We start from the raw sequence: 26641 nt of genomic DNA on the forward strand, positions 1-26641 counted from the left end.
TGCTGAGGGATATTATTGCTGTATGTGATATACTATATGCTATATACTGACACCGATGAAGGGGTATAGTATAAGGTTTATTATTGCTGCCTCTTACCAAATTCCTTTGCAAGGCCATGTCTGTGGCAACATGTTGCTTCATTACAGGCTGGAGTGAAAGGGGGTACAGAGGTAGTACACATGTAAGTGAAGGGGTATCTGAGGATGATGCTTACTGAAAGGGGATTATTTCTGTTTTATGCATGTCTTTTTAGAACCTGATCTTTTTGAATTAGATGTGTATTTGTATTTAAGTTGGACAACACTGACCTTTTTATAATAAAGAACATGTAGTGATCTGCTTGTCTGCATTGCATATTTACAATGCGTATGGTGCTATGTTTGAAGTTTATGCAATTCTGGGTTGTTACGCAGTTTTGACCTGCAAAAATCACTTTTCTTAGATCAGAACCATTCCTATATGTTTCACTTACAGAACTCAGAGCTAATATAAATGGGATTACTAGGAAATGCAGGATAAGTGTCAGGCATTTGCATTCCTCATTGAAATAAGTTCATGGTGCTCTGTATGTTTTTAGAAACATAAAATGCACAAAAGCAGGGTAACTTGTGCTCATCAGGGATATCAACTGACTTTTAGGACAGTCAATGCATAGAAAACTGTAGAAAAATACTGCATGGTAAATGGTCTGTACTGTCTGTCTACACAAACCTAATTCAAAACAAACCTCTTTTTTTTAATCCAAGAGTTGTAATTAGTATGAGAATGGCCATAAAGCAACTACATTAATGCTATAGACCCCTCTTTTCAATGGAGAATTAAAGTATACAAGAATACACATTTGTACCATAAATATGCAAAATGTTTAGCTGATTCCGAATTTTGGTTTTAGAAGTCATTGAAAATAAAATTGCTGTTCCACAAAGTTTTGAGCCTCTACTAGTAAAAACAGCCTCTCCCTTGGTTCATAAAACAAATGTTTTCCATTTGAGGTAAACAACATCTCTTGAATCCATTTTGTTTTCTATCAGCCTCCATTCACACCAGATGTGAATTCACACCAAATGATTGTGGAGTGTATGTGAAGTTAACAACATCCTGCAATCAGTTTGCAAAACACGGTGCGATTTTGCAGAAACGGATTGGAGGGGTGTAAACACCCCTCCGATCCGATTCTGATGTGGAGAAAAAGGGGTCCAGTATGAGTTTGGGGCAAATGCGATGCAAAATGAGTCATACAAATCTATGGCTCAAATCACACCCCAGAGACACCGCATGTAATTCGCACAGAAATGTGCTGCGATTCCTGTGCAAATTACCCACACCGCATCAGTGTAAACCCATGTGGTACTGGTATACACTCTGATAATATACTGTAACAACATCCGCTGTGCTCTCTGATTGCTAAACAAGTCCCTCATCAATCCATTATGAATGCTACAGTTCAGCTATTGCAGCTCTCCTCCCATTTTCTAATCAGTAGATCTATCATTAAAATTCACACTATATATATATATATACATACATATATATATATATATATTATATATTAAATGCAAAAAAATGCACTTAAGCTGCCCATACACGGGGCAGTTCTTTTCATTTACCATTGCTGCAGCACTGATTAAACCAAAGTTTTTCAGCAAGCCTGTTTATGAGCAATCAATCAGTAGATCAACTGGTCACAAACAGGACCAGCCATGCAGCAAAATTCGGCTGGTCCCTGCGGAACTCATTTAAGTCCAGCTTAGCGGAAAATAATTTTCTCATAGAGGGGGTACAGTGTTGATCAGAACTACAGTAGTGTGTGTGTTCTTATTTAAAATATTTTTAAAATGAGAAAATAGTGTAACCATACAGCAGGGAAAGTGCATATAATTCTGGAGTGCCATCATCGGAGGAATCACCAGCAGAAAGAAGTAGGTCCTGATCCCCCTATAGAGATCTTTAGTTTGACTTCATTTAGAATACTGTGACCCGTTCTGGAGACCTCACTAACAAAAAGATATTGATAAGACAATACAAGTCCAGAGACGGGTAACAAAAATGGTGAAAGGTCTGAAGGATAAAACAAATTAGGAGAGCCTACAAGAACTTAAAGCTGGTTTGCACTCACCAGATGTGCTAGGCATCATTGCTCTCCACCTCACACCACCAAAAACTTCAAAAAACGTTTCGTTTGCTCTCTTTTTTTTGCAGTCCAGCCTGACCCCTGGCTACAAACACTACACTGTATTTGCTGGGCAGGTGAGTGTGTGAATTGTTCATAACAGCAAAAAAAGGTAAGAGGGAAAAAACATATGGGGGTGAAGTTCTCCATTAACATGTAAAGCCTCAAGAAAAGGAGACTTGACTGAAAACTTTTTAATACATTAAAGTGATTGTAAAGTCTTATTTATTTTTAATAACAAGCATGTTATACTTACCTGCTCTGCGCAATGGAATTGCATAAAGTGGCCCCAAACCTCCTTGCCAGGCCCCCTCCACCTGGCTACTCCTCCCTTCTGAGTGCTACTTGTGTGGGCTCGATCCTGTAGACACAGACAGTCCCAGCCCAGCCCCCCCCCCCTCGGCTCCCTCGTCACAGGATTTGACTGATAGAAGCAGAGGCCATTGGCTGTCCCCGCCTCAGCAAAGCCTGTGAGAGCTGGTGGAGAAGACAACCGCTACAGATGAGCACAACACTGATCAAGTGAGGACCTAAACAATTTTTTACCTTAATGCAGGAAATGCATTAGGGAAAAAAAGTTTAGGCTTTAGAACCACTTTAAGGGCGTGAATGAGCTTCTGCCAGGCAATACTTTTAATATGAAGCTAAGATCGAGAACACAGGGGAATGACTAAACTAGCAGAAGGAAATTTCAAAACCAACCTTGAAAAAAATGATTATTAAAGAGGTTGTAAACCTCCGAAACAAAATTCCAGAAAAAAACCCTGCAAGACAAAGGCATAACGAGCTTGTATGCATCGCAAACTAGCTCAATATGAAATACTTACCTTAGAACGATGCCCTCCAGTGCCACCCACATTCTGCTCACATGGCCGACATCTTTCCCGGAGTTATTTCCGGGTTCGCAGTTCGTTCGGATTGGCCTGAGCCACGATGACGTCATTCCAGCGAATGTGCGTGGATGCCGCCAGTCACTAGTCCTGAATAAACGGCACAAGCGGGCCGCTTCTTCAATGCGTGTGCGCCGATCGCATCGGCGGCAGCGTATATAGTAAATATCTCCTAAACAGTGCAAGTTTAGGAGATATTTACAGTACTTACAGGTAAGCCTTATTATAGGCATACCTGTAGGTACAATTAAAGAGGAAGACTTTACTTCCTCTTTAAGAGGCCAGAATTTTCTTACTATTCTATGTTAATAAGCATAAAGCAAATGCAAACCCATACCTCCCAACTTTCAAAAACGATAAAGAGGGACACCTAGCACACAATATGTAGGCAAAACCACACAAGTGCTTTTCTGATCTCTATTTTCCTTTATATGGGCTTTTTAAAATAACAGATGTAGTAATTTGGAGGTTGGATAAAAAAATTCAGTGCAGCATAACACTTTTGCTTTGTAAAATAGTACATATTGTATAGAGATGTACACATCAGACCAAAAAGAGGGAGAACTGAGGCCAGGGACAGGGGGGTTTGGTCTCCACAGAGAGACAGTCCCTCCAAATTAGGGACATTTGGGAGCTATGCAAACCACATTAAAGAAATATAGAAGAGTCAGTCACATCAGGAAAAGACCAAGTGGGCCATCCCATCTGTACTTTTTTAAAGAAAAAAAAAGGTTTTAACCTTTTTGTTCTTTATACCTGTTTTAGCATTGTTAAATTCACTTTAAGTTTAAATTCACTTACTGTAAACCGACTCATGCAAAAACATTACAAAACAACAAAGTATGGGTCTCGCCGACCTAGTGCATTACCATAAATCATTTTTTTTAAGAAGAAATAGTAACAACTAGATACTCACAAATGCATGTCATGCACAAGCATATCTAGAAATTCAGATGAGAGCGCCTTCAAATCACAATAGGGAAGACCAAATAACATCTCGAAATAGCTAACAAGTTACTAGTTTTTTTTTAATAAAATGGATTTATGGTAATGCACTGTCGGTGCGCCCTCTCCTTTGTTGTTTTGTTGTTTTCTTAAAGTGGATATAAACCCAAAATTTTTTTTATGTCATAATATAGAGTATAAGATTTCCTTTCATTTGAGCCCAGTCTTGCCACACAGAGTTAATCCATCTCTGAGCAATCCTCTTTTATTGTTCAGTGAGATAAATCTTGACAAACAGAGAAAAACTTTGTCAAATCCTCCCCCTTGCTGTGAGTGACAGGTGATTTACATATCTCGTGCACTAGCCTAAGACACAGGCATTATTTTTTAATTCCCTCCCACTCCTTTCTTCAGCAGCTCTGCAAGGATTGGATGTTCCACACCTCAGAATGATTTGGCATGCTGAAGTCATGTGGTTACTTTCCTGTCTTTTCACTGTATGTTAGAGATCATAGCAGAAGTTCAGTGTAAGAAATACACAGAGAAAATGCATATTGACAAGGGGAGTGTAGAGGTGGGCGGGGAGTCTACTGACATCACAACTCCACCCACCGAGCTCCAGACAACAGACCCACCCACAGAATCTGCAGTTTTTCGGGTCTCATAACAGACAGAGGGGAGACATTTGACAGGTAAAGATACATGCAGGAGGCATGTATATCTTTATAGATAACCCCTATGGCAGTAGTTTAGAAAGGATGACATTGGGTTTACATCCACTTTAAGGATTCCTACAGTCCCGAGAGGGCAGAAATGTGGTTGTGCACCACATCTATAGAATCTAGCCAAGAGAAGAGTCCTTCTTTCTTCTTCTTTCTAAGCACCACACCTGACCACGGGAGCATTTTATTTCTGTTATGCAAACACATGCATCTAAAGGAATACTATTCTAGAATAAAAAGTACCTCTTTTTTGCCATTTATAAAAAACCTGCATCCTGATATGCTTTATTTTACTCAAAACCTAGGCAACATGATATATGGTGTTTGGCTACAAGGAGCATTGTGGAAGTTTCACCACAACCAGACAAACTTTGCCTGTTAAATTTTCAGTTCGATAAGAGCATACATTTGCCTATAGGTGGAAAGAAATTTAGCCTGTTAATCAGGGACCAGCCGAATTTTGATCCATGAATGGGCACTGTGGTTGCACAGAAGTCGATCTACCGATCAACTTCTGTACAACTGCCCTGCTTGAAAATTTTCTCTCGATCAGGCTGCAGGATATAGCCTGCAGCGCTGATCTGTGTATTCTGACAGCAGGGAAGTTTCCACCTGATAGTTGGCACTGGTATGCGGCACTGATGGGCACTCATAGGCGGCACTGATGGGCACTTATGGGTGGCACTGATCGGCACTTATGGGTGGCACTGATAGGTGGCATGGATGGGCACTGATAGGTGGGCACTGATGGACATGGCTGGGCACTGACAGGTGGCACTGATGGGTTGCACTGATGTCACTGATGGGTGGCACTGATGATACTGATGGGTGGCATTGTTGGGCATCACTGATGCCTGTTAGTACATACTAGTGCCAATCAGTGCCCATTTGTGGGCACTGATTGGCACAGATCGGGCATAATTTGCACATGTGGATGGCCATGGGGTACATACCTGGCCATCCACATGTTGCCCACTTCCCTGGTGGTCCTAGTGACGTCCCTGGTGGTCCAGTGTGGTCATCTGAGGGGGAGCTGTGCTAAAAAACAATCAGCGCAAACCCCCCTTGTCAGGAGAGCCGCGGTTCAGCTCTCCTCTACTCGCGTCTGTCAGACACGAGTGAGGAAAAGCCGATCAACGGCTCTTCCTATTTACATCATGATCAGCCGTGATTGGACACGGCTGATCACGTGGTAAAGAGCCTCCGCTGGAGGCTCTTTACCAAGATCGGTGGAGCGGTGTGTCAGACTGACACATCGCTCCACTGATGGCCACTAGAGGAGCAGATCAATGGAGAGTCAAAGCACACTGGGTTAGATTTACTAAAACTGGAGCACTCAGAATCTGATTTAGCTCTGCATGGTAGCCAATCAGCTTCAAACTTCAGCTTGTTCCATATGGCTACTTTCACACTGAGGCAGTTTTCAGGCGTTTTAATACTAGGAATAGCGCCTGTAAAGCTCCTGTAAACTGCCTCTCATGCCATCTCAGTGTGAAAGCCTGAGTGCTTTCACACTGGGGTGGTGTGCTTGCGGGATGGGAAAAAAAGTCCTGCAAGCAGCATCTTTGGGGTGGTGTGGGAGCTTCCACACCGCCCCTGCGCATTGGAATGAATGAACAGCGCTTCCGAAGCGCCACTAAAACAGTAAAAGCCCCGCTAAAACTAGAGGCGCTTTACCGCTAAGGGACCCGCCGCCTCAGTGTGAAAGTACCCTTAAGCTTTGACAATAAAACCTGGAAGCATATTGGTTGCTATGCAGAGTTGCACCAGTTTTTGCACCCTCCAGTTTTTAGTAGATAACCCCCCCCACTGACTATGAATGACAGCACAGACAGGAAACATTTACCTAGACAAGATTGTGAGATGAATACAGTAGGTGAGGAGACACAAAACTAGTTAAAAATGTCTATTGATAAAAGAAAGTACAATTAAGATTTTATTTCCCTTTGGTTTACTACAAGCTTGCAGAAATAGAGCCAGATGTGGCACGTTTTTACCTCTCTTCCTAATCGCCCCCCCCCCCCACAAGCTGCAAAGGCAGCCATACAAGGGTATACAGATACAGCAGCTGCAATGTTTTGCATCATGGCACAAGATCAAATGACCCCCCTGTCACATTTGACAGGCAGTACCAGCCAACTAATGTCACCCATTCAAGGGAATTGGGCCACGCCGCTGGTTGTAGCACAGTGCTCTGGCCTTTTAGGGACTAAAATAGGCGGTGAGGAGGCCTCACTGACTGTCAAATGCTCTCTGAAAAGCAATACACTGTGAATAGCTCCTCAGTGGGTTAATGTAAACAAGCCCTAGAAATTCTCTTTTTGGCTCCCAGTATGATAACAACTTTCTTATTTAGTTTCTCAGATTAGAAAGTTTAAGAACCTCTAAACTAGGAGATTGGTGGTGCCAGAACCCCTGCACTAGGAGATTGGTGGTGCCAGAACCCCTGCACTAGGAGATTGGTGGTGCCAGAACCCCTGCACTAGGAGATTGGTGGCGCCAGAACCGCTGCACTAGGAGATTGGTGGTGCCAGTACCCCTGCACTAGGAGATTGGTGGTGCTAGAACCGCTGCACTAGGAGATTGGTGGTGCCAGAATCCCTGCACTAGGAGATTGGTGGTGCCAGAACCCCTGCACTAGGAGATTGGTGGTGCCAGAACCCCTGCACTAGGAGATTGGTGGTGCCAGAATCCCTGCACTAGGAGATTGGTGGTGCCAGAATCCCTGCACTAGGAGATTGGTGGTGCCAGAATCCCTGCACTAGGAGATTGGTGGTGCCAGAACCCCTGCACTAGGAGATTGGTGGTGCCAGAACCCCTGCACTAGGAGATTGGTGGTGCCAGAACCCCTGCACTAGGAGATTGGTGGTGCCAGAACCCCTGCACTAGGAGATTGGTGGTGCCAGAACTCCTGCACTAGGAGATTGGTGGTGCCAGAACCCCTGCACTAGGAGATTGGTGGTGCCAGAACCCCTGCACTAGGAGATTGGTGGTGCCAGAACCCCTGCACTAGGAGATTGGTGGTGCCAGAACCCCTGCACTAGGAGATTGGTGGTGCCAGAATCCCTGCACTAGGAGATTGGTGGTGCCAGAATCCCTGCACTAGGAGATTGGTGGTGCCAGAACCCCTGCACTAGGAGATTGGTGGTGCCAGAATCCCTGCACTAGGAGACTGGTGGTGCCAGAAATCCTGCACTAGGAGATTGGTGGCGCCAGATCTCAGGAATGCCAGTAGAAAATCTCCCTATAATGGTCGCAGAAAACAGTGAATGGTCTGGCAGGGGATACAACTCTGCTCTACAGCACCCAAAACTAAGGAAAAAGTTTTCGGTAGAGTTCCACTGTAAGCCCATCATCTTATGTATTTTGCTTGCTAACAACAAACTATCCAATACACCAATGTAACCTTCAGGAAAAAAACATTTTGCAGCTTACAGTTAAATAAGAGAAATCAAATTTGCATGACATTATTTACACACACTGGCAATGTTAATCTAGACTGCAATTCTCTTTTAATTCCAAAACCCTCTTACACTCAACAGTCCACCTACCCAGTAAATATAAAGGAAGTACATTTTACAGTATTTGTGTCTTTGGATTAAGATATTAGACGCTTCTGATGACAATTACAAATGGATGATTTTGTAAAGTTGTATCATAAGTGTTCCCTGTCTGAACTGATAAAATATTAAGTGACCTATCGGGTATTAGACAACTGAGGTATCCAGAATAGACTGCCTTGTTAGCTTGCCATCCCAGATAAATATGATAAATTAGATCTAGCCATGTCTAATTACTTGCCTGTGATAACAGACTCTGAACTGTCCAATCCTCATAGTGATTAACAGAAACTGACAAGATGGCGGATTACTGTTTTGACAGGCAATTTTCTACAATATTTAAAGGACACCTAGTGTTCACCCCATTTGTTCTGTTAAATTGATCTAAATGAGCAGCACTTGGAAAATTAGGACACTGACCTTTCCTACCTGCATTAGTGCATTTTGCTTGCTCTTCTTGATTGTCTGGTGGGATAGCGGTGGCTTCAGCTTTAACTGGATTCATTTTCTCCTCTTGTGTTGTGTTCTCTGTGCTCACATCCAGATTTGGCACTTTAGAATGCTGCACTGTATGTTCTTCAGGACACTTTGCAGAGCTGTCAGTAGTGCTGACTTCTTCTGTGTGAGTAGACAGGTGACGTTTAGCTTTCTCTAGGGCTTGCTTGAAAGATTCACCCACACTGTCAGCAGATGGTTTGGGATTATCCCCACTTTTCTTATGATGTGATGATAGCCGTGAAAACTTTCCAGAGGATGAAGGCCTAACTTTTTTCCTGCGCAACTTTCCTTCATCCATGATGAAGATGACTTTACCAGGTAGTGTTCCAGCGGAAGAACTCTCCATGCTGTAGACATCAGAGGTGGTGCTGGCTTCTGATGCCCATGGAGTGGAGCATCGGCTTGATGTGGTCTCCCAATGGATTCCGCTGTCTTCACATTGCACTGTCACCATAGAGAAGTCTGGATTGGACATGAGACATTGGAGTTTTGGTTTCACTTCTTCATCTTCTAGTGCATCTTTCAAACTGAAGTAAAAAAAAAAACAAAAACTGTTTAGTCAAAAAAAGTAAAAAAAAACTGATACAGGGAGCATTTATAAGATACCAAAGAACCTAAAGCAGTACACTTTTAACTAGGTACCTAAAATTTTTAAATTTGCACATATATTGTAGATATTTTCTCATAAAGAGTTTTGGTTTTGGATCTGACTGAGGAAAATAGGTTAATTTGCAAAAATTTTGAAAAGTGTGAAACCTTAATACTATTTATTACTGTAAACCTTCCCAATAGATCTGGACCCTAATGTTGCATACACACGATCGGACATTCTGACAACAAAATACTGGATTTATTTCCGACGGATGTTGGCTCAAACTTGTCTTGCATACACACGGTCGCACAAATGTTGTAAGAAATTCCGATCGCCAAGAACACGGTGACGTACAACACATGACAAGCTGAGAAAAATGAAGTTCAATAACCAGTGCGGCTCTTCTGCTTGATTCCGAGCATGCGTAGAATTTAGTACGTCTGAATTGTGTACATACGATCGTAATTTACGACAACAGATATTGTTGTCAGAAAATTTGAGATCCAGTTCTCAAATTTTTTTTGAATTAATTCCCGACAACAAATGTCCGATGGAGGCTACACATGGTCGGAATTTCCGACAACAAGCTCACATTGAACATTTGTTGTCGGAAATTCCGACCGTGTGTATGCGGCATAATTTTTTTTTCATAGAATACTTTTATCATTTGTTTAATTTATTTTTATTCTGTTTGCTGTTGAGATAGATAGATAGATAGATAGATAGATAGATAGATAGATAGATAGATAGATAGATAGATAGATAGATAGATAGATAGATAGATATTTTAGGTATTTTCCCCAAAGTGTCTCTACCCTTTGACCCATGCCCGATTGTTAAGCAGACAATAATACCTCACCCCTCCCACCTGAACCCTCACACCTAACCTGTCCCTTGAAATAAACCCTTAACTCTTAAACTGAACCTGCCCAGGGCCTTTATAAGCTTTAAGTATTGACAGGGGAGAGAAGGAAAATAAGTGCTGGTGGTGGCTGCCATTAAAATGAACCTGTTGCTCTTACCAATAACAGGTTTACTTTAACCTCCTCTCTATGCAGGGCTGTTATTAAGGCAGGGCAACAGGGGCAGCTGCCCTGGGCCCTATCGTTGTGGGGCCCAAAGAACCTGCCTCATACTTGCCAACTATACCAGTTTAAATTCCCTTGTCCCTTGAAGTTTTAGTCCCGTGCTTTGTCCTGATATCTCTGTTAGTTCTGTTCTGTTACTAATGCTGCCCTGCTCTGTCCTATTGCCATGTACAGATGACTCACCTGCAGACCCTGTGTTTATATGTAAATAACCTGCATTGATATGTAAATAGCGGCAGCATTAATATGTAAATAGACACAGACCAGCTGCATTGATATGTAAATAGAGGCGGCATTCATATGTATATCATGCCCCCCTGAGGTCATATCCACTATCACTTCTGCTGAATGCTGCCCACTGGGAAGGTAAACGGGCATGCTTGAAAGTCCTGGCTACAACTGTATTCATTAAAGTGGATGTAAACCCGATTCATGTAATTTGAGCTGGAAACATATCTGCAGTGTTTTCTTGTCTCTCTTCAGAACACTATGTCCCGTAGCTGTCTCCTGCTCCGTTCTTCTGTTATCAGCCTGATAACTTCTGACAAGTTCTCCGTCACATATGATAAAAGCAGAGTTTTGTGTTGGGGAGGATGATTAGCACAGAGTTGAAGTACAGTGCCTTTAAAAAGTATTCATACCCCTTGACATTTTTCAAATTTGGTCATGTTGCAACCAAAAATGTAAATGTATTTTATTGGGATTTTATGTGATAGACCAACACAAAGTTGCACATAATTGCGAAGTGGAAGGAAAATGATAAATGTTTTTCAAAATCTTTTACAAATAAACGTCAAAAGTGTGGCATGCATTTGTATTTAGACCCCTTTACTAAGTAAAGGGGTCTGATACTCTAATACCCCTAACTAAAATCTAGTGGAACTAGTTGCCTTCAGAAGTCACATAATTAGAAAATAGAGTCCACCTGTGTGTAATTTAAACTCAGTATAAATACAGCTGTTCTGTGAAAACCTCAGAGGATTGTTAGAGAACCTTAGTGAACAAACATCATGAAGGCCAAGAAACAACACACCAGACAGGTCAGGGATAAAATTGTGGAGAAGGTTAAAACAGGGTTATGTTATAAAACAAAAAAAAAAAAACAAGCTTTGAACATATGACGGAGCACTGTTTGATCCATCATCAGAAAATGGAAAGAATGGCACAACTGCAAACCTACCAAGACATGGCTGTCCACCTAAACTGACAAGCCGAGCAAGGAGAGCATGCATCACAGAAGCAGCCAAGAGGCCCATGGTAACTCTGAAGGAGATGCAGAGATCCGCAGCTCAGGTAGGAGAATCTGTCCACAGGACAACTATTAGTCGTGCACTCCACAAATCTTGCCTTTATGGAAGAGTGGCAAAAAGAAAGCCATTGTTGAAAGAAAGCCATAAGAATTCCCGTTTGCAGTTTGCGAGAAGCCATGTGGGAGGCACAGCAAACATGTGAAAGAAGGTGCTCTGGTCAGATAAAACCGAAGTTGAATTTTTTGGCCTATAAGCAAAATGTTATGTGTGGCGGAATACTAACACTGCACATCACCCTGAACACACCACCCCCACCGTGAAACATGGTGGTGGCAGCGTCATGTTGTGGGGATGCTTTTCTTCAGCAGGGACAGTGAAGTTGGTCAGAGTTGATGGGAAGATGGATGGAGCCAAATACAGGGCATTCTTAGAAGAAAACCTGTTAGAGTCTGCAAAAGACTTGAGACTGGGACTGAGGTCCACTTTCCAGCAGGACAACAACCCTAAACATACAGTCAGAGCTACAATGGAATGGTTTAAATCAAATTGAGGATATGTGAGAAGACTTGAACATTTCTGTTCACAGACGCTCTCCATCCAATCTGACAGAGCTTGAGCTATTTTGCAAAGAAGAATGGGCAAAAATTTCACTCTCTAGATGTGCAAAGCTGGTAGAGACATCCCCAAAAAGACTTGTAGCTGTAATTACTGTGAAAGGTGGTTCTACAAAGTATTGATCAAGGGGGCTAAATACAAATGCACGCCACACATTTCACATATTAATTTGTAAAAAATGTTGAAAACCATTTATCATTTTCCTTCCACTTCACAATTATGTGCCACTCTGTGTTGGTCTATCACATAAAATGCCAATAAAATACATTTACGTTTTTGGTTGTAACATGACAAAATGTGGAAAATTTCAAGGGGTGTGAATACTTTTTCAAGGCACTGTATTCAACAAACAGAGCTGAAAGTCTCTACCTATGAGGAGAGACAGCGTTTGCTTTTCCTCCAATCAGCTGTCTTGGCTGTATGCCCAGGCTGCACTGCAGTGCTGAACAGGAAGAGAAAATATCCTAACATGATCTGAACTTTCTAAGGAATATATAAAGCTGAAGACAGCAGATATACATGTAAAACTTATGTAGGGAGATTTGTTTCATCCCTGTATATCATCAGAGGCTGTTCACTTCACTGGGTATATGTGAGGGTTTACATCCAATTTAAACCTAACATCAGCCTGTTCTGCAAAGGTAAGCAAATTGGAGGTGGAACCCTTTTTCAAAATAACATGGTGCCACAGCACTGTGAATTTTGCTGCATGTGAACACGCACATCTCAGCAGATGCGTGAGGTTGTCATTAACAATTAATGGCACTGCTGTGTATCTGCTAAAGGCAGCATGTTTCTGTGGTGTCAGAAAAGCAATTTTGCATGCGTTCCCGACACACAAATGTGAATGCAGGCTAAATGTCTCACTTACATTGGTGGTCAGTGTAAATCTTCTCATTACATTGGAGCATGGTGTACAATCCTTTTATTCACAATAGTGGCCAGTGTGAAGGTCCCCCTTACATTGGTGGTCGGTGTAAATACCTCCTTACATTGGTGGTTAGTGTTAATGCTCCTATTACATTAATGGTCAGTGTAAATCCCCATTACATTAGTGGTCAGTGTAGAAACTCCTCCTTATATTGGTAATCAGTAAAAACAAAATCCAAACTTGCATTTGTGGTCAAATCCTCCCTTACATTGGTTGTCCATGTAGAAGCCCCCTTTCAATTTCTGGTGAGTGTAAATCCTCCCTTACATTGGTGGGCAGTGTAGAAATCCCCCTTTATTGGCTGTTGATGTAAAATCTCCTATTACATTGGTGATCAGTGTACATTTCCCTTTACATTGGTAGTAAGTGCAGAATTTCCCCTACGCTGGTGGTCAGTGTAAATCCCCTCTAACATTGGTGGTCGGTGTAAATCCCCCTTCACATTGGTGGTAATTGTAAATTCCCCATTACATTGGTGGTCAGTGTAGAATCCCCCACTATATACTTGCCAAAGATTCCCAGTTTTGCTCTACATAATTCAGAATTTGCCACAGTATACTGCCTCCTAACCAATCCCATCATCCCTCCACTGCCACTAATCCCATCAACCCCCCAGCATTGCCACTGATCACACACCCCCTCCCCCAGCATTGCCACTGATCCCAGAAGTCCTAGGATCCCTAGGAGTTTTCTGTCTATTGATGGGTCCTCTCACCACCCCAGTCCATGGTGTACAGGCAATGAGATGATGTGCTATAACCTTTAGCAACAAATCAGTGAGCAGTAATGATGTGCACTAGCCTCATGCAACCAATCATTGAGGGGTAAGCAGATGCAGTAACCTCTAGCAACCAATCAGTGAGCAGTAATAATGTGCAGTAACCTCTTGTAACCAATTGGTGAGTAGTAAAGATCTCCAGTAACCTCTGCCAACCAATCAATGAGCAGTATTGATGTAGAGTAATCTCTAGCAACCAATCAACAAGCAGAAGTGATGTGCTGTAACCTCTAGCAAATAATCAGTGAGCCATATTGTGTGCTGTAACCTCTAGCAGCCAGTTAGTGAGCGGTAATGATACACGGTAACCTCTGGCAACCAATCGCAATTGCTGCCTCATCTGATTCATCAAGCTGATTTTGAGTCTAGCTGCTATTTATTGTATGTCTCAGAGCAGGTGCATTGCATGGAGGGGGGCTCAAGAAAATGTTCTCTTCTTATGTCATCGGGAGGCTGGCTGTTGCTTCCTGTTTTTTGCAGCTGGCCCCCTGGTGATGAACTGAGCCGCATGCACAGTGTCATGTAGATTTCTCCAAAAACTCCTGAGATGCATGAAATTGGGTATCCCAGGAGACTTTGGGCATGGGGAAGAAATCATTCTTGCCCTGGCGAGAAAGATGGAAGCACTGGCTGTATTCCATGGAAAAGGGTATTTTAAAAAAATTGGTATCTATAATTTTCTGAAAAGAGAAGGGGAAAGAGCAATATTCTTTAAAGATGGAAAGAGGAAAGAAGGTCCACTTTACTACCCTATAACCCTACCTGAACCTCAAAACCTTTAACCCCACTGCTGAACTATCCTAATTTATAACATAGTCCCTACCATTAATTTAACTTCTGCAGCAGCATACTTATATTATCTCAAGTGTTAAGCATCTGCCCTGAAAGCTGCCAGTTATTGTTGTAGTTCATTCTTACTTTGCACAGTGCTGTACTAGATGCGGATGCTATATAAATCCCCGATAACATCATATATAAAGTGGACCAGAATCAAAGTCAACCAGAACTAAGTTTTTAGACATTTCCACACAATGTCAAACGCAACCCGCATTTTGATTGTAAGCTCACTTAGATGTTGGAATCATTCCATGTGTGTCATGGGCTGTTCACGTTTATAAGATTTGAGAGATGGCGGAGAGACATTTATAGACAGACAGAAAAAATAGACAGTGCATATATAGATTGATGGCTGTTCCACTTAATGAAAACTGATAAAACATTAAGCTTTTTAAGTGAATACGCAAAGGTCAGACGTGTAACATGGACACACAGTTAGCTGGATAAGTGCTGATTTAAGTTACACCACCAGCAAAGTGGACAGTAGGTATTTCACAATGATACAACATGCTGGCAGCACTAGATCATTAGGAGACCAGCAGCTTCCAGAAAGCCAGGGGAGGGGCAGAGGCAGACAACCCAGCTGTCATTGCAAGGCCTCTTTAAATAGAATAAACCTTTTCAAAGGCAGAGCAGACTGTGAAATAATAGCCAAATACACTGGAAGGAAACGCAGACTGTAGTATGTTCAGGGGATTTTCAAGTTTCAGCTTTGGCAGGTCCCCCGCCTCCGCAATCATCCTGTAACAGGTGGAATGCCCCCCACTTCCCAAGACATACCTCTGTGCCAGCTCCTCTACTTCTTCAGTGTTGAGGAAAGCCTCAGGAGAAGTGTCATCCTCCAAGCAGATGGAGACTTCTGAAGCTCTGTCACACCCAGGAGGACACAGACTTTCCATTTTTCTCCGTATTTGACTTTTTATGGGGTGTTGTGGTGTTCCCCTAGATCAGTCCTCCACTGAGCTCCCTGGAGAAACTGGTGTCATTGCAGCAACGGGTGCAGCCAGTGGCTTCTATTCCCCTGACTAAGGGGAGTCTTAAAATAGCCCGAGAGAGCAAACAGCCTCAAACACACATGCTTTCTTTCAGCACCCAGAACTGCTTGGCCTGCCTCTCGTACATCCTTGTGCTGGGTCCTAGGGCCAGATTTGTTTGAGCCACTGCTCAACTTTGGCGTTTTCCATCTTTGTTATGATGTCATCTACCCCTACATATAATTAACAGAGGTGATCAGATGCACCTGTCAATAAATTCTGAAAGATGAAGCAACTTATACAGAAGCATCAAATACTGTAGCTGCTGACTTTTAATAAGCATGCATTCAACATTCCAATGATCCAGTGCTGTCCTCACCCAGACCAGTTTTTAACAGGTCTTCAGGTCCCTGGCATTGCCATCTTGGATGTAGGAAGCTGGCTGTGACTTCCTGGTGCTACACAGCTGGCTTCCCACTGGGCATTCATAAGTAGAGCTGCACTTTGTCAATGGACATGCAGCCTCCTGGGGCCTGTGACATGTCCCAGGAGGTTGTGGGAGGGAGGAGGGGGAACTGAACTACTGCTTGGATTGCTTAGGCATTTCAAGCAGAAGTGGAGCAGGTACGTGGCAGAAATATGTATCCGCTTCAAGAAAAAAAAAAAAACTTCCAATAATAGTAGAGAGGGGGAGGACAAGTAGACCTTCCCTTAGGTGAGGTTCCCCTTTAAACTGATGTCAAATTGATGCCATCAACACAAGCCCACTGACAAAGAACTTTACCTAAACTCCCATATCTACAGTAAATGTTTACAGTGCAGCTTTGGAAATGAAAGACAAAAGTAGGCAACAGGTAAGTACCCTATATTCTTTTCCCCCAGTTTTCATGAATGTCTAAACACAGAAACTGAAAGTTCATTCAGCGTCAGCCAATAATTTAACAGCTGAAATCTTTTCCGTAGAATATTAAGCAAAACGGTGTACATACAGTAAATGATGCTATGTGTCCCAGTTTCCTTGCTTATCTTTATGGGACAGCAAGGAGGGCTGCCAATGCTAAAGGTCATCATAGATGCACTCCTTTTAGAGGGATAGTATGACAATCTGTCTGTGAAGGGAAGACACATTATTTAACAGGTTAAAAAAAAACTGTCCTGAATGCTGTTGTTGCCCTCTCTCCTGCAAGCCTTCATCCTCCCTTCCTCTTCTTTGGAATAAACTTCCTCACTTCCTGTCCTGCTGACAGCTATTTCATGAGACAGCAATTAAGGGTCAGGCTAATCATACACATTTCAATTCCTTTGGTCAGCCCACTAAACAGCACAGATCTCCCCTTCCAGCTATAGTATTCTGACACCAGTGGCTGTCAGAAAACCCAAACAGTGACTGCATATGGTAGGATGCAATTACTGTTCAACCAACAATTTTCATCCGACTCCTTACATTTTTTTAACTGAAGCTTATTGTTGGGTGGTGCCAACTGGGCCACCTACAGCTTGAATTTAGGCCAATTCAGCAGGAATCGGCTGGCCGTGTCAGGCTAGCATTTGTCTAGGAGAGCAGCACAGACAGAAATACAAACTCTTTATTGAGACAGAGTAGGAGAAGACCAGAATCCCTATCAGCTTTTTGTTGCTGTGTGCCCATTTTTCCTCACTACCTGTTTAATAGTGTTGTCACCAGGACAAGAGGGAAAACCTCTGCTCTCTAACAATGCCCTGGAAAGCAGCAAGAACCTAACAGGGATTCTTTTAACCCATCCCAAAAATAAAAAAGTTTGGCTTGATATACAAGTGTAAGAAAAGCCTCTAACTATACAGTACCTTGAAAAAGTATTCATACCCCTTGAAATTTTCCACATTTTGTCACGTTACAACCAAAAAGGGAAATGTATTTTATTGGGATTTTATATGATAGACCAACACAGAGTGGCACATAATTGTTAAGTGGAAGGAAAATGATAAATGGTTTTCAAAATTTTGTACAAATAAATATGTGAAAAATGTGGCGTGCATTTGTATTCATCTACCCAGAGTAAATAGTTTGTAGAACCTCCTTTCACTGCAATTACAGCTGCAAGACTTTTTGGTTATGTCTCTACCAGCTTTGCACATCTAGAGAGTGATATTTTTGCCCATTCTTCTTTGCAAAATAGCTTAAGCTCTGTCAGATTGGATGGAGACAACTGTAAACAGCAATTTTCAAGTCTTGCCACAGATTCTCAATTGGATTTAGGTCTGGACTTTGACTGGGCCATTCTAACACATGAATATGCTTTGATCTAAACCATTCTATTGTAGCTCTGGCTGTATGTTTAGGGTCGTTGTCCTGCTGAAGGGTGAACCTCTCCCCCGGTCTCAAGTCTTTTGCAAACTCTAACAGGTTTTCTTCTAAGATTGCTCTGTATTTGGCTCCATCCATCTTCCTATCAACTCTGACCAGCTTCCCTGACCCTGCTGCAGAAAAGCATCTCCATACCATGATGCTGCCACCACCATGTTTCACGGTTGGGGTGGTGTGTTCAGGGTGATGTGCAGTGTTAGTTTTCTGCCACACATAGTGTTTTGCTTTTAGGCCAAAAACTTACATTTTGTTCTCATCTGATAAAAGCACATTCTTCCACGTATTTGCTGTTTCCCCACATGGCTTCTCGCAAACTGCAAATGGGACTTCTTATGGCTTTCTTTCAACAATGGCTTTCTTCTTGCCACTCTTCCATAAAGGTCAGATTTGTGGAGTGCACGACTAATAGTTGTCCTGTGGACAGATTCTCCCACCTGAGCTGTGGATCTCTGGCGCTCCTCCAGAGTTACCATGGGCCTCTTGGCTGCTTCTCTGATGAATGCTCTCCTTGCCCGGCCTGTCAGTTTAGGTGGACGGCCATGTCTTGGTAGGTTTGCAGTTGTGCCATTCTCTTTCCATTTTCAGATGATGGATTGAACAGTGCACGATGAGATGTTCAAAGCTTGAGGTATTATTTTTATAACCTAACCCTGTTTTAAACTTCTCCACAACTTTATTCCTGACCTGTCTGGTGTGTTCCCTGGCCTTCATGATGCTGTTTGTTCACTAAGGTCCTCTAACAAACCTTCGAGGGCTTCACAGAACAGCTGTATTTATACTGAGTTTAAATTACACACAGGTGGACTCTATTTACTAAATAGATGACTTCTGAAGGCAATTAATTCCACTAGATTTTAGTTAGGGGTATCAGAGTAAAGGGGGCTGAATACAAATGCACTCCACACTTTTCATATTTACCGTATTTGAAAAAAAAAATTGAAAACCATTTATCATTTTCCTTCCACTTCACAATTATGTGCCACTTTGTGTTGGTCTATCACATGATATCCCGATAAAATAAATTTAAGTTTTTGGTTGTAACATGACAAAATGTGGAAAAATTCAAGGGGGAAGAAAACTTTTTCAAGGCACTGTAACTATTCCCAGTATGAAAAAGATCTGTGTACTCACCTATTTTTGATTTGCTCTGGTTCTCTTGTGTCAGTAAGCAGCTGCTGCAGGGAGAGGAAAAAGCACCAACAATGGCCTGGGCAATGGGAGCCCATGAGCTGCAGGATCACATGAATGGACCAGAATGAATGGAAAATAAAAGTACACCAATAGTTTCTATACAGGTTTAGGCAGGATAGGTAGGTGTTGGAGGGAGATATTTTAAGAATAGTTATCATTAGGGTTTTTTCCACTTTAAGAATTATGCACAAATTTATTTTGGTTTATTAATGTTTGGCTACTTTTTGAATGTACGGCGAACCTTTCAAACAAGCACTGTGCTTCTTTTAAAAAGTAAGCCAAGCATTTATTGACCTCCACCTCCCAAAGGCTCCATACCATGAATTCGTTAGTGGTAAGGATATACAAAATGCATACACAAAATACATTAAAAAAAAAATGATTACGGCTATAGGTTTACAAAATGGATAAAACACCTTAAGTAATGCATAGAAATGAACAAGAAAAATGTTACAGATTGGATGGATGGATGAACGGATACATGGATGAAAAAATATATACAGGTGTGTTGGGCAAGATGGCAGCTCTGCTGAAGTTGGGCTCGCTGTGCAGGGGAGGCAGAGCTTTTGGGAATTCTTTCCTGATCAGACCAGCGGCAGTTTTACCGCAAGATCGTGTTTCATTTCAAGGTTCACTAATCCATGTTTCATCCAATAGACAAGCGGCGGGATCCAAAGGCGCCTCCCTCCATTGGACAGGGGAGAGAGTGCTGAGTGTGGCCCTCCTGGGTCTCCTCCCTGCCGCTTACATGTATCCAGGAGCTGCCATGGACTACTCGTTGGCTGCTGCCCTCACTCTGCATGGCCATTGGGGTCTTGGACAAGTAGTGACTGACTATGTTCATGGAGATACAAAGATCAAGCTGGCCAATACTGGACTTCTGGCTCTCTCGTCCCTGACATTTGCTGGCTTGTGTTATTTCAATTATCATGACGTTGGCATCTGCAAAGCAGTCGCTATGCTTTGGAGTCTGTGATTTGAAGGCAAATGAATGTATTGCAACAACTGTTTTATACCTCTGAGGAACAAGGCACCAGACAGTGCCAGTAGCTGATGTACATTGGCCTGTCTATGATGGAGGTTGTGTTTGCAGCCAATTATGGCCGCAGTACATTATATACAGTCTATTTAATTTTTTTTCTTTAATGTGCCCCCCTCTTCCAGATACAACCGCACAACCTTATCCAGAAACTATTAAATTGGGGGATCTGACCATTTTCTGTATTAGGAGATTGATATTCCAAACATGGTCTGCATCCAGTTGCAGTGCCGGTTTCCTTTTACTGCCAGAAATTGCACTATATGTTATTGTCCCAATTACAATTTCTTTGTCAATATATTGGTTTGCCAGATTGATCAACACACTTTCTATACTATCCTGTCTTCCGGGTGGAAAGGGCATCTGTACATCCTTCAGCCTCATTGCTAGTTTTAATAAGTTTCTCTTTTTAATGCATTAAATAAACTTACACACTATTTAATGAAGAGTGCCTGCGCAATTCTCAATAGAGCTCGGAAATGAATATGTTTGGTTTAATGCTTGAAATAAAGTATAATAAATACTGGCATCAATAAAAAAAAAAAAAAAAAAGAAAAAATATATACAGAGAGATAAGGAGAGGATAAGAAATAAATACAGGTATAAAGAGAGAGATAGAGTGCAGGGGGGATAGTAGATAGATAGATAGATAGATAGATAGATAGATAGATAGATAGATAGATAGATAGATAGATAGATACTGAATCGTTTTAAAACCACATAACTTCTATACTTACTGGCATCCCCGGCAATTGGAAGGCTTAATGTCTATCTTCACTCTTTTCTGCTCTCTTGCATGCAATGGAATACAACACTGGAAACTGAGCGTGTACGATGTTATGTAGTATGGTGTTGGACGAGGGGATACCCCTAGTGGAGGAGGAGAGAGAGATTCTTATAGGACCAGCATAGCTTATTAAACAGTTCAGAGAGCAATTGTACACAGTTGAAAACATTGTCAAACTATTTCTCAGAACACACACCTGGTATTGCGTCTTTGTTTTTTACTGTTGGGCTTCACTGCAAAAAAAGTTAATACAATTTCAATGAAAGCTTTCAGTTTATTATTTTTATATAACTTGATAGAGTAAGCACATTTTCATACTTCACAATTATGGAATGTTCTGTGTTGACTATAGACATGAAAATTCTATTGAATTCCATTTTCAGATCATATCTTATAAAATATATGCAGCAGTTTTAATCAAGAGTCTCTCCTTTGCAAACAATCAGAAAATATCTAATAGCACAGTTATTTTATTAAGCATGGACATTGTTTGACAAAAAGGGTTTAAAGTATAACTTAAATCAAGACTTTTTTTTAGTTTTGGATAGAGTTGAGCAGGAATGTTGCTAGGTGGGAAAAAGACCAGGGGCTTCAGCCCAAAGGTAAATTTGATAACCCCTTCCACATTTTAAAGTAAGTCTAGCCTAATCACTGCATCATGGGGTGGGGGTGTATGATTTAGACTCACTTGCTGGTTACTGCCTGGCTCACCAGTGCCCATCAATGCAGCCTCATCAGTGCTCTTCACTGCAGCCTTACCTGTGCCCATCAGTGCAGCCTGATCAGTGCCCATCAGCTCAGCCTCAGCAGTGCCCATCAATGCAGCCTCATCAGTGTCCATCAGCTCAGCCTCACAAATGCCCATCAATGCAGCATCACCAGTGCCCATCAATGCAGCCTCATCAGTGGCAATCAACTCAGTCTCACCAATGCCCATCAATGCAGCCTGGAAGAATGGTCAAACATTCCCATAGACACGCTCCTAAACCTCATGGACATCCTTCCCAGAAGAGTTGAAGCTGTAATAGCTGTAGAGGGTGGGACAACTCATTATTGAACCCTATGGACTAAGACTGAGATGCCATTAAAGTTCATGTGAGTGTAAAGGCAGGTGTCCCAATACTTTGGGGAATATAATATATATAATATATCTTACAATGGAGATACTAATTCTGGTGATTACTGGGGATTTCCCTCACTTTGGAGGGACTTTCTCCCACTTCCTGTTGTGGCTATGGGACCGGAAGTGAAGAAAAATCTCCCTAATATAAACAAATGGTAGAAAAAAACCTAGGGATGCACAGATACCTGTTTTTTAAGAGCAAGTATGAGTACCGATACTTGTCCTCAAGTACTCGCCGATATCAATTACTGATACCGTGCGGTGCGATTTGAGCCCATACAAAATGAATGGGCTCAAATTGCACTGTAAAGAATTGCATGTGATTTAAAAAGGAATGTGGTGCGATTCCTGTCCGAATCACATGAGGTTTCCCTCACCTCACCTGTGTGAATCATGGCCATAGTCACTATTACGTGTCTGGGTTCACACAGGAGCAGTGTGGGAAAATGCATGTGATTCGGACAGGAATTGCACCGCATTCCTGTTCAAATCACATGCAATCCTTTGCAACGCAATTTGAGCCCATTCATTTTTTATGGACTCAAATCGCACTGCAATGGTATCAATTTTAGGTATCAGAGCATTTGCATGCATATTCGAGCAAATGCTTAGTATCGGAACCGATGCCGGTCTCGGTGCAACCCTAGTTAAAACCCTCCTTTACTCTATTAAAATTGGGAAAAAAAGAATTGCCTTCAGTTCTACTTTAAATTATGTTCACTTTCCCAGTTCAAAGATGAAACTTGATTGGCTGCAGTAGGCAACTGACTTATTTTGAATTATCAAAAAATGGGTTAATTGGCGCTACCTGGAAAACCTAAATGCTAAGCATATACCGGAAAAAACCTTAGAGATGGTTTTATAATATTACAGTCTTACACACCAATGTACATATCATCTCAATCAATATATAAAAGGGGGGATGCCCCAGTAGCTGGTAGCTGGTGGGAATGGGTAGGAAAAGTCCCAAGATCCCTACACAATAGGTTTTGTTGTTTTATATATGAGAATAGGATATACATTTTTTATATAAGATGTAGGCAGAGTGATATAAAGGTAAATTGCCTAAGTTAGTGCAATATTGACAGAGAAGTTTCACTGTGTGTGTGTTAAAATGCACTATGATAACTGTATACCGCAATGGCAAGCAATCAACCAGTTAGGTACACTCTAAATTATACCAGCCACATAGGTGCAACTCAAGTGATACAATAAGACTGAAACATAGCATGTGCTACAGTAAGTGTATCAAAGTGATGTATATTAATCCCATAGGTTTATAGCTGCATCAGCCACATCCATAAGTGTACATACATCAAGCTTGGAGTGTGAACCATATGAGTGCATTACAGTTCATATAGTGAAACCTGGACCCAGCATATGCTGCAGCAATTGAATCAAAGTGGTATACAATAGTCCCATAAGTTTATATCTGCATCAGGTCAGGAGCTCCCAAGGGTGACTTTTGTGCATAAAATGTTGCCAGGTGACTTTTGTGCTCCCCCTTCTGATTTCCTACTCACCGACTCCTGGTACCCCTGCAGGGGTAATGGGCCTGTAATACTTTAAATGGAAATCACTGCTCCCTGTTGCTTGCGGTGGATGCCTCGGATGTATCCTGGTTGGTGGAGATGCTGCAATGCCCTCGTACATCAAAAATATAAAAAAAGGCCTTCCATAGTGTAGTAACGTAAAAAAAAACTTTTTATTTATAAAAAAACATAATAAAACAAATGTCCCAGAAAAAAGTGTGTATTCCTACCCAGTTATGCACTGGGCTAGGGTACCAACGATTCCCGACAGAAAAACAGATTAAAAACAACTGTACCCAGAGCGTGTATCGAGATGGGGGATGTGACAGCTGTGCGCCCTGCACAGGCCAACTTCTCTGTCAATATTGCTCTAACGTAGGCAATTTACCTTTATATCACTCTGCCTACATCTTATATAAAAAATGTATATCCGATTCTCATATATACAACAACAAAACCTATTGTGTAGGGATCTTGGGACTTTTCCTACCCATTCCCACCAGCTGCCAGCTACTGGGGCACCCCCCTTTTATATATTGATTGAGATGATATGTACATTGGAGTGTAAAACTGTAATATTATAAAACCATCTCTAAGGTTTTTTCCGGTATATACTTAGCATTTAGGTTTTCCAGGTAGCGCCAATTAACCCGTTTTTTGATAATTCACGTATGGTCAGCAGGGTATCCTCTGTGAGTGCTCTGCGTAAGGGAGGCAGCAACCTGTTCTCTTGCCACATAGGCCCATCCTAAAGCACAGTTTTTCTACGTGGTACTGATAACTGACTTATTTTGCCTTTCTTTAGCTTTCACCATACATTCACTCCGACCCCTTGGTTAGCTTGTTCATAATGATGCAGTACATACAGAATACAACACAGTTATTATTTCTGCATCAACATATCATTTCTGCATCAACATATTGTTAATATTTTTGCCATTCCTCCACTTGCCCTTATTAGCATAGACTATTGAGTGATAATTAAGATTCATATTGGATTTGATGGTTTGTGATTGCTCAACGTTGATAATTGAACTTCACTGAATGACACTGGCACAACACTCTTATCTGAAGGTGGCTGCTGGCAATGTATAGTGTAATAGAAGGAAAACATTTGGTTGTTATACTGTAAATTATATCTGATTGTTCAATTTTTCAAAAAATAAGGCCTAAGTGTAAAAAAAAAAAAAAAATAAGTAAAAAAAATACAATGCTGTGAAAAAGTATTTGCCCCCTTTCTGATTTTTTCATTTTTTTCATATTTGTCACACTTAAATGACTCAGATTATCAAACAAATTTTATTATTACACAAAGATAACCCGAGTAAATACAAAATGCAGTTTTTAAATGATGGTTACATTTATTAAGGCAGAAAAGCTGTCCAAACCTGCCTGGCTTTATGTGAAAAAGTAATTGCCCCCTAAACCTAATAACTGGTTGTGCCACCCTTGGCGGCAACAACTGCAATCAAGTGTTTGCGATAACTGGAAATGAGTCTTTCACATTGCTGTGGAGCGATTTTGGCCCACTCTTCTTTGCAGACATGTTTTAATTCAGACACATTGGAGGGTTTTCCAGCATGAACGGCCTGTGTAAGGTCATTATACAGCATCTCAATTGGATTTAAGTCTGGGCTTTGACTAGGCCGCTCCAAAACCTAAATTTTGCTTTGTTTGAACCATTTGGAGGTGGACTTGATGTTGGGTTTTGGATCATTGTGCAGCTGCATAACCCAAGTGCACTTGAGCTTGAGGTCACGAACTGATGGCCGGACAGTCTCCTTTCAGATTTTCTGGTAGAGCTCAGAATTCATTGTTCCATCAGTTATGAGAAGTCGTCCAGGTCCTGAAGCTGCAAAGCAGCCCCAGACCATCACGCGACCACCACCATGTCTGACTGTTGGTATGATGTTCTTGTTATGAAATGCTGTATTTGTTTTATGCCAGGTGTAACGTGACGCACACCTTCCAAAATGTAAAATTTAAGTCCACAGAATATTTACCTAAAAAGTCTTGGGGATAATCGATATGTTTTTTGATAGATGTGAGATGAGCCTTTGTGTTCTGTTTGGTCAGCGGTGGTTTTGGCCTTGGAGCTCTCCCATGGATGCCATTTTTGCCCAGTCTCTTTCTTAGTGTTGAATCATGAACACTGAGGCAAGTGAGGCCTGCAGTTCTTTAGATGTTCTGGGTTGTTTTATGATCTCCTGGATGAGTCGTCATTGTGCCCTTGGAGTTATTTTGGTTGGCCAGCCACTCCTGGTAAGATTCACCACTGTTCCAAGTTTTATCCATTTGTGGACAATGGCTCTCACCGTGGTTCACTGGCATCCCAAAAACTTAGAAATGGCTTTGTAATCCTTTCCAGACTGATACATGTCAATGACTTTGTTTCTCATCTGTTCTTGAATTTCTTTAGATCACGGCATGATGTGTTGCTTTTTGAGATCTTTTAGCATGCTTCACCTTGTCAGACAGCTTCTATTTAAGTGATTTTTTGATTCAACGGGTCTGACAGTAATCGTGCCTGGGTGTGGCAAGTGAAATTTAACTCGTCTTTCCAAAAAATTGTGGTTAATTACAGTTCATTCATGATTCAGCATGGGAGGGGGCAGTTACTTTTTCACATAGGGCCAGGCAGGTTTGAACAGCTTTTTGCCTGTAATAAATGAAATAATAATGTAAAAACTGCATCTTGGATTTACTCGGGTTATCTTTGTGTAATATAAACATTTGTTTGATGATCTGAATCATTTAAGTGTGAGAAATATGCA

At 41.6% G+C, this 26641-nt stretch overlaps 2 protein-coding genes across 3 annotated transcripts in view; one reads left to right on the forward strand and one right to left on the reverse strand.

The window, feature by feature from the left end:
* The window catches only part of CMYA5 (cardiomyopathy associated 5), an 88673-nt gene extending 72748 nt beyond the window's left edge, over positions 1 to 15925 (reverse strand). Inside the window, exons 1-2 of one of the 2 annotated variants that reach the window (XM_073623715.1) lie at positions 15658 to 15925; positions 8718 to 9313 (exon numbers count right to left, since the gene is read on the reverse strand). In XM_073623715.1, coding sequence (XP_073479816.1) covers positions 8718 to 9313; positions 15658 to 15776 — 715 coding nt within the window. In that variant the 5' untranslated portion in view covers positions 15777 to 15925. Of the gene's footprint in view, positions 1 to 8708; positions 9314 to 15657 lie in introns of both variants that reach the window. The other variant, XM_073623707.1, reaches the window with a different exon arrangement.
* A 3964-nt stretch (positions 15926 to 19889) lies between these two features.
* On the forward strand, positions 19890 to 20871 carry LOC141134138 (succinate dehydrogenase [ubiquinone] cytochrome b small subunit B, mitochondrial-like). The gene has a single exon (XM_073623726.1). It carries the CDS (start codon positions 19904 to 19906, stop codon positions 20360 to 20362), a length of 459 nt encoding a protein of 152 aa, XP_073479827.1. The 5' UTR covers positions 19890 to 19903; the 3' UTR covers positions 20363 to 20871.
* The last annotated feature ends 5770 nt before the right edge of the window (positions 20872 to 26641 follow it).

This window comes from Aquarana catesbeiana, linkage group LG01, assembly GCF_042186555.1.
Source record: "Aquarana catesbeiana isolate 2022-GZ linkage group LG01, ASM4218655v1, whole genome shotgun sequence".
Lineage (NCBI taxonomy): Eukaryota > Metazoa > Chordata > Amphibia > Anura > Ranidae > Aquarana > Aquarana catesbeiana.

Coding starts and splice junctions, on each gene's coding strand:
- LOC141134138 (XM_073623726.1), top strand. CDS start 19,904: ATGGCAGCTCTGCTGAAGTTGGGCTCGCTGTGCAGGGGAGGCAGAGCT.